At 38.2% G+C, this 12,431-nt stretch overlaps 2 protein-coding genes across 7 annotated transcripts in view; one reads left to right on the forward strand and one right to left on the reverse strand.

Annotated features, from left to right (window-relative positions):
- Positions 1 to 12,431, reverse strand: part of LOC121597924 (ankyrin repeat domain-containing protein 29) — a 240,097-nt gene that overhangs the window by 165,603 nt on the left and 62,063 nt on the right. The gene's annotated exons all lie outside the window — the stretch shown is intronic.
- Positions 503 to 1,337, forward strand: LOC121597928. Its single transcript, XM_041924261.1, has 2 exons — positions 503 to 609; positions 1,005 to 1,337. Exons 1-2 carry the CDS (start codon positions 543 to 545, stop codon positions 1,325 to 1,327), a joined length of 390 nt encoding a protein of 129 aa, XP_041780195.1. The 5' UTR covers positions 503 to 542; the 3' UTR covers positions 1,328 to 1,337.

Genomic DNA, 12,431 nt, shown 5'->3' on the forward strand with positions numbered 1-12,431 from the left:
ATATATATATATATTATCTCTCTCTCTAAAGGTTCTGTTGGACTTTAATTTTGTTATGTTATCATTGTTATTGTTATTTTACAGCAATGCTAGAAGTCAACGAAAGCCAGACCGCCAAATTCATTAAAAACAGAATCCTAGATGTGTTAAAACGCTACAAATTAAAGTTAGAACAGATTTTTTCGATTACAACCGACAATGGCGCAAATATGCTAGCAGCTGCCAAACAATTGCAACAACAGTTTGTTGCGGTTCAGGCGCAATTTCATGGGATGATCGACGATGAGGACACTACAGCTGAAGATAGCTTCATGGAAGCCTTAATGGGAGAGCTTTTTGAACAATTTACCATAACACGTTGTTCTATTCATACACTGCAGTTAGCTTTAAATGATGTTGTGAGAAATGAAGATGACTTCATTAGAACAATCACTAACATTGTGAAGCAATCGAGGAAAGTAAAATATAATCCCTTTTTCGACTGCCACAAGGAAAAGCGTCCTCCGCTGTGGTCGCCTACGCGTTGGGGTGGAAAATATAAAATGGTGCGGTTCATAGGCAAACGCGAGCAGTTTTTTACGACACTTGGAGAGCAGTACCCCGAACTAGGTAATTTTGTTAAATGTACTTTACCAAAATCAAAACTTTACCAAAATCACACTAAACACATCTGTCCACTTCGGATAGAAAACATTCTTCTTGACCACAACCAAAAATTGCACAGTTAATCTAGATCTTGAACACACACTACATACATTCAGCTGCACATCTGTTCACTTCACAATCATTCATGTTTTCGTCATGCAGTGTAGTTCACTCTCTTACAAATAGTACCAACAATGTTACCCATCCCATCGATCATTTCAGAATTTTCCTCCTTCCTCGTGGTTTAAACCATTATCTATCCATTACAATTATTGAAATGTTATTATTTGTATTATGCTTTATATTTATTCAGATGTTAATTAGCAAAAATTCAAACTCTTCTTTTTATTCCTACCCAGTGATTGATGATGAGTCATGGACCATTATTAAAGAATACGAGGAGGCCTTCAGACCTTTCTACAAGGTAACCAAGCTGATGCAAACTTTGCATCAGCCGTTTTCGGAGTTCTACATCCAATGGCTAAATGGTGTTCGTGAACTAAAACTTTTGAAAAACAATCGGTTTGTGACACCGTTATCAAACGGTTTGATGAACCGGTTGAACCTCCTAAAAGACAGCCAATTATTCCGAGCCGCATTGTATTTGGATCCTAGATTCAATTTCTTGGATTCTAAAGTATTCAGTCTTGAGGAAAAGGAATCAACCCAGGTAAGGATGTAAGGATACCGTCATACCGCTTTTTATATCGTTATGAATGTCTTCTGACAATAATATGTCCTAAGGACAACACATTTCACCAGTTAGATAAAAACTTCATTATTAACAAAGTATTGTTATTGTCACTTTTCTACAGGAGTATTTGATGCGAATTTGGGAGAGAGTCCATGCGCTTTGCTCTGCTAATAATGCACCGTTTGAACTATCACCCGATAATTCCATCAATGAATCTGCAGCATCCGTAGTAGAGGATTTGGACGATTTCCTTACCGATATGTACGGTGGCACGCTGAGCACATTGACACATAACTCTAAAACTGTAGATAGTATTCGGCAGCAGATCAAAATGCTGGAAATTGAGCCTCGACAACCACACACGTGCGATGTATGGAAGCACTGGTTGGCCAGAAAGGCATCACACCCGGAGCTTTTTGCTGTGGCTATGGTGGTGCTTTCTGCGCCGTCAAACCAAGCATCGGTCGAAAGAGCGTTTAGCGCTTTGGCTCTTGTGCTTACGAGCCATCGAACTGGCATGGCTGATGATCTGTTGGAGAATACGTTGTTGGTTAAACTTAACCAGCCCATCGTTGAGAAAGTAATGCCAACGCTTTATCCTTGGAAGGACTTCAAGGAAAATATTAACCAATAATAGTGATCGAATTGATACCAGTTAGTATGACTAATTTATATGAACTCATGTGTATATAGTTATGAATATTTTAACTTTATAGTTAGCACTTTTTCAGTATTTTATTAGCTTTCATTGTCACCATTGAATTTTTACTGAAAAGTAGTATAGACTGTTATGAATTTTGATGTGTATATATTTATGAATTATTTAGCTTTACTTAGTACTTTACCTTTTCCAGAGCGTTAGTACTCTACCAGTACCAGTTTATTAGTTTTGCAAACCTGAATTTCTATTTATTAGTATTACTAACTGTTATGAATTTAGATGTATATTATTTCGTATGGTTATTCGTAGCTATTATACTATTTAAATAAAGAGAGATGAACTACAGACACATAATATAAGTATTGCTCATTTTTTGTTAACGTTTGATAGTAGTTTATAATCACTAGAGCTTAACACACCATTACTTTTGGATTTTTTTTCTTTTCCACAGCACAAAAAGTGATGTACATAATATAAGCAATTTAGCTCCCTAATTTGAAATTCCACCTTTTAACCTTCACCTGTATTATCCTGGACAGATATATTTTTCATTTAAATAATTAACTTATTTGGATTATGTCCAAAATTTTTACTTCACATCCTAGGAATGCTTTTAATTCAGTATACCAAAAATTGGGTTTCAGCATTTTTTTACACTATACGCTCGGTAATAAGTACCTTTCTAATCCACATGCTCGATAATCTGCACTCAATCAAGTGCGGATTACCGAGCGTATACTGTACAGGCGGTCACTTAATGAATTATTTGATATGATTCTGACTGAATATAACAATTTTAAACCTTTTGAAATAGTTATTAACATTCGATCGAAACGGAAATTATTTGGCAATTTACAATTTATGTGTCAAATCAGTACAATTTGCTCAAAGCACTGTCAAATTTAGAAAACCGTGTATCTCCGAATCCGCGTATAAGAGGTACCGTGTATCTCGGGGACCGCCTGTACTGATCTACAGGCTGTTCCCGAGATACGCTATTAATGTGGACAGAAAAGAAACTTCATATCTCGATTTTCTGCGTAAGGTAATGGTCAGAACTTCGCCGCATGCGGCAAGAAAAGAGTTTTCTTAATTTTCTAGCTTTTCAAGGTATTATAATGATATTTTGTTGTTTCTTTATAAAGATAATCATTCATTGATATGATTTTAGGCATTTGACATCTGAAATATAATCGCATGCGGCGATGCGGAAAATCAAATGATTTTGATTTTGCCGCATCGTCGCATGCGGCAGATTCGCAAGTGCTGTCATTAACGTCAAATCCCATACAAAAGCTTGCGGCAAAATCGCATGCGGCGAAGTTCTGACCGCTGCCTAAGGGCGGTGGCAACGCTGATCGGATGCGATTTTATCGGATGAGATTTATATGGGATTTGACAGATAACGTCGGACGTGCGATTTCGTCGTCCGACGTTATCTGTCAAATCCCATATAAATATTTGACTGGCCGTCCGATAAAATCGCATGCGAAAAAGCGTTGCCACCGCCCTAAGAGAGCGGTACTTGTTCCGACGCAATGCGTTGCGATTTTGCCAAAATGTATGGGATTTGACAGACGCATGCGTTAACGACGCACGACGCAGCGTCAAAGTAGAAAAATTTCTATTTCGACGCACGTCGTGATGCGTCTGTCAAAATGGTTTAACCATATCGGGTGAAAATCGATATTTTTTCACGTTAAATTGTTTCGAGCGCAGTTTTGCGTGTAATTGGACTACTAAATAATTTTATTAACAAAACAAAATAAATGTAATGAAAGTAATTTCGTAATTGCTGCAAAACAGGTGTGTGCGGATCAGTATGCAATATGCAATAAACAAGCGAAAACATGTTTTGCATGTTTTGAGCAGAACTGGAAATGATTTTACAGTTGTAATTTAACATTATAATCACATCAGTACCTATAAATAAGAGGCATTATTGCTGTTTGTTGATTTTTTTCTTTGTAAAATGCGTTGCCATATCCATGCAGAACGCAGCGAACAGATACCAGCATGCGTCACGCAATGCGTTGCGATACGCTGCGTCGAAACAAGTACCAAGCCCTAAGTCAAATCACGCGTCCTGTCAAAAAGTGATGTTTAAAATTGATTATTAAAAGCTGCTATGCAACCACTTGGTCTACATACACTTTGATTCTAGATTCCACCACCTAATCTCTTTAATGCACCTTGCGGTAAATGTAAACAACACCGTGTTTTGTCATTTTTTTCTGCAGGTACTCGAATCTAATTCTAGCTTTGAGGCTAGAATAATCTAGACTGAAAATTGCAGGCTATTTATTTGTGTGGTTTTGTATGGAGTGTTTACATGATTTCAGCCTCCAACTTTCAAACTCCATACAAAAAGCTGACTAGAATCGTGATGGACCCCATTTCTGGATTTATAGCGGTTTCAATGTGTTATCAAAAATGCAATTTATACTGAACTTGAAGCGAATTGTAGTTGTTTGACATTTGATCTGTCTAATTAAGAAACCCGCGTATCTCCGAATGCTTGTATGTCGAGAACCGCGTAACTCGGGAACAGACTATATGCGAATTCGCAATAAGCGATTCCTATAAATTTGACAGCTTCATGTGTTTTTTAAAAACAATTTAAACATTATGATTTTTATGATTTTTATTGCTTCAAATGAGCGACAGCGTGGGCGACATCTGTCAATCTCTGCTAACAGGCCATGTAGTCTCATAACTTGTTTTTTCTTAAACCAGATTTTATCTTTCCTTTTTGACAGGACTAGTAACATGACGAATACATAAAACATTCTCAAAATCTTAATTATCTTTACTTAAAGTTCTTCAAACATTTGAAATGCTGTTTGGATATTGCTTGTAAGCTTAATCCTATCTAGAGCATTAAATAATAAACTGCTATCAAACGTTAACAAATAAGGGCCTTATGAGACGGAGGAAAATACTGTATTTCGGTTTTGGAATGTATCCTTCAAACAGGGCTTGACAGATAGATGCCAGTCGGAAAATCGGAATTCGGTATCCTCAATTCCGATTTGCTCGAAAGTGGTTTTTACTGTCAATGTCGGTGGAGCGTATTGAATTTATTGATAACGAACACAACGAATGATTCTTTCGGATGAAGCCAAAAAAATCAATAAATCAAATAATAAATGTTAAATGTGACAACAAGAAAGTTTTTTTTGTGCCAAAGTCTAGGATTGACAGATAAATGCCAAATGAGAAATGACAGTATTTTCCTCCGTCTTATAAGGCCGTAATGAGCAATACTTATATTATGTGTCTGTAGTTCATCTCTCTTTATTTAAATAGTATAATAGCTACGAATAACCATACGAAATAATATACATCTAAATTCATAACAGTTAGTAATACTAATAAATAGAAATTCAGGTTTGCAAAACTAATAAACTGGTACTGGTAGAGTACTAACGCTCTGGAAAAGGTAAAGTACTAAGTAAAGCTAAATAATTCATAAATATATACACATCAAAATTCATAACAGTCTATACTACTTTTCAGTAAAAATTCAATGGTGACAATGAAAGCTAATAAAATACTGAAAAAGTGCTAACTATAAAGTTAAAATATTCATAACTATATACACATGAGTTCATATAAATTAGTCATACTAACTGGTATCAATTCGATCACTATTATTGGTTAATATTTTCCTTGAAGTCCTTCCAAGGATAAAGCGTTGGCATTACTTTCTCAACGATGGGCTGGTTAAGTTTAACCAACAACGTATTCTCCAACAGATCATCAGCCATGCCAGTTCGATGGCTCGTAAGCACAAGAGCCAAAGCGCTAAACGCTCTTTCGACCGATGCTTGGTTTGACGGCGCAGAAAGCACCACCATAGCCACAGCAAAAAGCTCCGGGTGTGATGCCTTTCTGGCCAACCAGTGCTTCCATACATCGCACGTGTGTGGTTGTCGAGGCTCAATTTCCAGCATTTTGATCTGCTGCCGAATACTATCTACAGTTTTAGAGTTATGTGTCAATGTGCTCAGCGTGCCACCGTACATATCGGTAAGGAAATCGTCCAAATCCTCTACTACGGATGCTGCAGATTCATTGATGGAATTATCGGGTGATAGTTCAAACGGTGCATTATTAGCAGAGCAAAGCGCATGGACTCTCTCCCAAATTCGCATCAAATACTCCTGTAGAAAAGTGACAATAACAATACTTTGTTAATAATGAAGTTTTTATCTAACTGGTGAAATGTGTTGTCCTTAGGACATATTATTGTCAGAAGACATTCATAACGATATAAAAAGCGGTATGACGGTATCCTTACATCCTTACCTGGGTTGATTCCTTTTCCTCAAGACTGAATACTTTAGAATCCAAGAAATTGAATCTAGGATCCAAATACAATGCGGCTCGGAATAATTGGCTGTCTTTTAGGAGGTTCAACCGGTTCATCAAACCGTTTGATAACGGTGTCACAAACCGATTGTTTTTCAAAAGTTTTAGTTCACGAACACCATTTAGCCATTGGATGTAGAACTCCGAAAACGGCTGATGCAAAGTTTGCATCAGCTTGGTTACCTTGTAGAAAGGTCTGAAGGCCTCCTCGTATTCTTTAATAATGGTCCATGACTCATCATCAATCACTGGGTAGGAATAAAAAGAAGAGTTTGAATTTTTGCTAATTAACATCTGAATAAATATAAAGCATAATACAAATAATAACATTTCAATAATTGTAATGGATAGATAATGGTTTAAACCACGAGGAAGGAGGAAAATTCTGAAATGATCGATGGGATGGGTAACATTGTTGGTACTATTTGTAAGAGAGTGAACTACACTGCATGACGAAAACATGAATGATTGTGAAGTGAACAGATGTGCAGCTGAATGTATGTAGTGTGTGTTCAAGATCTAGATTAACTGTGCAATTTTTGGTTGTGGTCAAGAAGAATGTTTTCTATCCGAAGTGGACAGATGTGTTTAGTGTGATTTTGGTAAAGTTTTGATTTTGGTAAAGTACATTTAACAAAATTACCTAGTTCGGGGTACTGCTCTCCAAGTGTCGTAAAAAACTGCTCGCGTTTGCCTATGAACCGCACCATTTTATATTTTCCACCCCAACGCGTAGGCGACCACAGCGGAGGACGCTTTTCCTTGTGGCAGTCGAAAAAGGGATTATATTTTACTTTCCTCGATTGCTTCACAATGTTAGTGATTGTTCTAATGAAGTCATCTTCATTTCTCACAACATCATTTAAAGCTAACTGCAGTGTATGAATAGAACAACGTGTTATGGTAAATTGTTCAAAAAGCTCTCCCATTAAGGCTTCCATGAAGCTATCTTCAGCTGTAGTGTCCTCATCGTCGATCATCCCATGAAATTGCGCCTGAACCGCAACAAACTGTTGTTGCAATTGTTTGGCAGCTGCTAGCATATTTGCGCCATTGTCGGTTGTAATCGAAAAAATCTGTTCTAACTTTAATTTGTAGCGTTTTAACACATCTAGGATTCTGTTTTTAATGAATTTGGCGGTCTGGCTTTCGTTGACTTCTAGCATTGCTGTAAAATAACAATAACAATGATAACATAACAAAATTAAAGTCCAACAGAACCTTTAGAGAGAGAGATAAATATATATATATATATATATATATATATATATATATATATATATATATATATATATATATATATATATATGCACATTTTTTGTAAATCGACTTACTTACCCAAGGTACGACACACCATTATACCGTCCAGCTCGTATTGGGCATTCACTCCTAGTACATGCCTGTTATAACGTACAGCGGAATCCACTTTCAAACATATAAGTTTCTCGCGCATTTCGTTGGCGAGACTATCCACTACACGTGACACAACCGCTCGGACGTGTGTTTTAATGTTCTCGCGATTTATAACTATGCCTAGTGCATCACAACACGCACCCCAAACCTTCCGGAAAGCAGGCCATTCGAAACAACTATAGGGGAGGTTGTTGACTGTGACTAGATCAACGCTAGCATGAAACATAGTTTCGTGGTCGATCGCAACATATCTTTTAGCGACCACTTTTTTGCGCTTGGGGGGCTCGTTTTCTTTGTCGAAAAACCCATGAAGCCGAGCCAGCTCTTCGTGGCATAGCCGGAAATGGCGTATGAAGTTGCCTCCTTCATAACGCGCCTGCTCATACTGGCAGCCATTTTGTGGATCGATGTTGCACACAAGTCGATCTTCAACCTTCTTCAATAACTTCCAAGCAGTAGACGCATACGTTTTCCGCTTCGCATACGTTTTCCGCTTCGGCTGTCCACTACCACTTCCCGAGGCTTCCATTTTGTTTTTGTTTTTTTTTTTTAATTTAGAGTAAAATTTGGCACGCAATAACGGACTTCCAATCCACTTGAATGATAACAGCGAAGTGTTCGACTACATCAAAAGGATGCTACCGTTTCAACGATGGGACAGAATTAAAATCTACTCGTCAAAATTTCGATTTAATTAATGTCAAATTTATATTTTTTATAAATTTCAACTTTTGTATAAACTGGATCATATTATTTCGTTATTGTAAAAACCAACAGTTAATACAATCACAGGCATATATAATGTATCAAATTGTGTAGATAAAATGCTATTGAACAATAATAAATTTTGACGAAATAATCCAAACTATTCCATAGTGATGTCTTTCCGTTACCGTTCAAAAAGACATAGGGCGGCAGCGTCGCGCGTGACAGAAAGTAGCCCAATTTTGCAAACAGAGCTACTTGCCTAGCGCAATAATTCTGCTGCACCAAATAGAATCAAATTATCCAGTTTGTTCCAGCCAGATTAATGCCAAACTAAAAGAAAAATAAAATTGAGCACAATTCAACTTGTTTTTTTATGTTTTTTTTTAAACAAAAAACAAGCAGGTTGACTGGGTAAACTGAGCTACTTTGATCTACTCGGTGTCAAATTTATCAATGCAATTCACCAAAAACGTGAGCGAAATTGTCGCAAAAAACGTTGTCGCTTTAAGTCTATTTAAACGGTTACGGGTTTCAATCATAATATGCCATTCTATTAAGTCACTAATATTAAGATGTGTCGTACAAATTTGGAAATTAAAAAACAGGCTATGAGCAGCCTGGTCTCCATACACCTTGGGCTTGGAGAACGATTGTTGTTGATGTGTGTTTAATATTTACATTTCAAGAGGCATAGCAAGCGGAAAACGGTTTGGTTTGTTATTCGAAGCTAGGAGATAAAATTGCAAACGGTTCGTGTTTCATACCATTTAACATATCAGCAAGTCGAAGCACACGTAGCATGGGATCGAAGTAACGGCTTCATATTTTGGAACCATGCACCAGCGTTGGATGCTGGTGTCATACTTAGCACTCATACTTAATTCATGGTAAGTTTTGCTTCTTTCTTTCACTCGGTTGATTGATAAACATTATTATTTGCTATTTTTAGGAACGGTTTATAATGTAATAAGCTCGCGTGAAGTTTTTCCAGCTTAGTTAGATTGCGTTTCAACAGCTTCTACCGTGTGATGTAGCTGTTTCTCCGAGTGTTGCCGGTTTCAAAGGATACCCGCTCGCTGTCGGTTACTAACCAACGCTGGATGTATACAGGAGTGCATTGCCACGATTACGACGGTGCAGGCCATTTGACGTGCCGGCTGATTCTCTGACCGATCCAGTTTTGACTACCACATTTGCTCGCTTTGATGTCACCATGCTGTTGCATGCCATCGCCGAGATAAGCATCTACTTGGCTGTGAATCCACTGGATTCGATATCGCGTATAATGAACCCAAAACATCACCGACGCTGAGCATTATAACATTTACCGTGGCGTGCAGCGGATCCTGTAGAACTACAGGACGCTCCAGGAAATAATTCCCATCCTGACAATGAATGAGCTGTTCGTAGTGTTGCACATAGTGCATTGTGCTAGCACTTTTCGCACAGTTTGGTCTACGAGAACGGTGCGCTTTTTGTGCTCTTAACATGCTATGCGCTTTGAGTTTTTGAGCCCTGTCCGCTCTTTGAGCACTTGAGGTTTGGTCTCCATTTTTTCCGCACAGTCGCGTACTTTAAGCGCTGTGTTGTAATGCGCGCATAATATGATGTGCTGTGCGCATGATGCGCCGTTTCCAGCGTTTCGAATTACAGGCGTTTCAGGTCACAGAAGTGTTCACGGGCTATGCCGGCAAGCTGGTGAACAAAGAGAACATTATCAAGGTTTACACCATGCTCATGAACGGCAAACTCGACCAACTGACGGAGATTGCCTTTTGGTCATGGTCGGTACGATCGAGAATTTTGGCAAAACGAAGTAAAGCGTCTGGCCAAGGAACCGGCCTAAGAATCCGGTCGACTCAAAAAGATAAAGTAGGCAGTTTTCCAGTAGTTGCGTCGGCGTTCGAATTCGGTTAGAAAACGATCAAGCAGAGCTCCTCGGATGTGAACTCACTTCAGCGGCACCTCCTCATTCACTGTGCTGTTAGTGTAATAATTTTAATCGAATCGATGATATTCTTAGCATACGAGGCGTGTAATTTGTTAGTTTCTCCATAGTGCAAATATAAAAAGATGTTTTGTAGATGGATGAAAAGGTAGATAGTTTTTGTTTTACATCCTGGTTTTATTATTTTCAAATCCGAAAGCACTAACTCTAGACAAAGCCACCAAATTCCTGCACCTTTCATAATCCACCTTTGGCGCAATTGACACCGCGCACGGGTACGGATTTTCTAACGGGCACGGTATGCTGACACCTAGCGTCTATCCACTGCCACCAACAACAGCCCGTGTATCCGCCCCCGGAGATCATCATTAACATAGGATTCCCGTTACCATCGAACAGCGTAAAATTGGTCATCTTGACAAGAAACTTAGGTAATGTCCGCTAAAAGTCGTACTGACTCTTCCTTCCCTTCTTCCAAATCGCCTGAAATTCCAGTGCCGGCTGTTTGTGGGTCTAAGTGTTTTTCTAGAGTAATTAATAAATACATTATGAAGTGGTAATCTTTGCATGTGCACTGCTTACGAGAGTTCATACATAAACGTTTGGATCAGCAAAATGAGTCTGGCAATATATGTAGGATGCGGGATCATTTAACCAGCTAGCAGAACCGACTACTGCTTGTAATCATATGCACATGGTTAATAAAACACCACTCGCCCGCGCCACGTATATTCTAAGTCTATCGCGATAATAAGATACCAAAAAATCACGACAAACTGATTGACCAGGAGTTGTTTACCAAAATATCACCAATCAGATCAGACGTCACAACGACCATGTGCGTCTTACCTCTGATCATCGCACATGTGTACGTGAACCGAAATGAATTTCATTTCAATCACGAGTGCTCGTGATAGAACCCCTGACATTTCGAAATTGATCACAGACAAACAAAGTCACGTCAAAGTGACCGACCAAGAGGTGGTTGCTGCAATGTCACCAATCTGGTCACACGTCACAACGACTATGTTCATCTTGCGTCTGATCATCGCACTTGTGTACGTGAGCTGATTTGAGGTTCGTTTCAGTCATGAGCGTTGGTGAATGAAACAGTGATATTTGGCAGCACTGTACACAGCCAGCAATAGTCATGATTGTGCTTATGCGGGCAGTAAGCTAAGCTTGTCAGTCAGAGTATCGCGTTGGACTCAAGAATTCACATGTCGTGTTCAGCATGTCATGACGCACTTTTATTGACTATCAACAATGAACATCAAGTTATCACGGATATGTTGATTGTTTTCGTTGGTGAAAATCTCGTGATAGTCATGACATTTTGCAGCACTGGTTGTCGTCATTAAGTTACGACCATAAATATGCAATTCGCATGACACTCAAAATGTATTATGAGCAGTACTGCCAACGGTGATAGTCGTCGACACAAAGTTTTACAAAATGATACTTTTTTGAAGCATTGCATTCTAGATTCACGCTTTTATTCGACAATCACGGGAAAAAAATTCATTTGACACGATGATATTTTTGTGGTACATTCATTTGACTTTTTGATTTTTCGTACTTTAAGTGAACTATATCTTCATCGAAAATGGGTCCTTTTTAGTGTTTTCGCGTGAATTTCTATATTCCTGTAAATGAACTCCATTAATCACCATTAAGCAGTTCTGGCGTCACATGAAAAATGTCAAATAGCATTCATTCTACTTTTGTTTTGCAATCATGTCATCGCAAAGCACTGACTGTTATAACAAAAATGATTGTCGCTTTTGGAAAGTCGTGTCATGATAACTGTGAATATCGTGAACGAAAAATTATTTTGAAAACGGCTTACTGCGAATATCATAAAAAATTTCGACAAATAACAACACTGATTAATGGTGGTGTCACTGGTGTCAAAACAAACTATTTCTAGAACTAGTATCAGAATAGATTACAAAAGCCTTTCATTACGCTGACATTTTTGAATTTTT

The sequence above is a fragment of the Anopheles merus genome, chromosome 3R (assembly GCF_017562075.2).
Source record: "Anopheles merus strain MAF chromosome 3R, AmerM5.1, whole genome shotgun sequence".
NCBI lineage: Eukaryota > Metazoa > Arthropoda > Insecta > Diptera > Culicidae > Anopheles > Anopheles merus.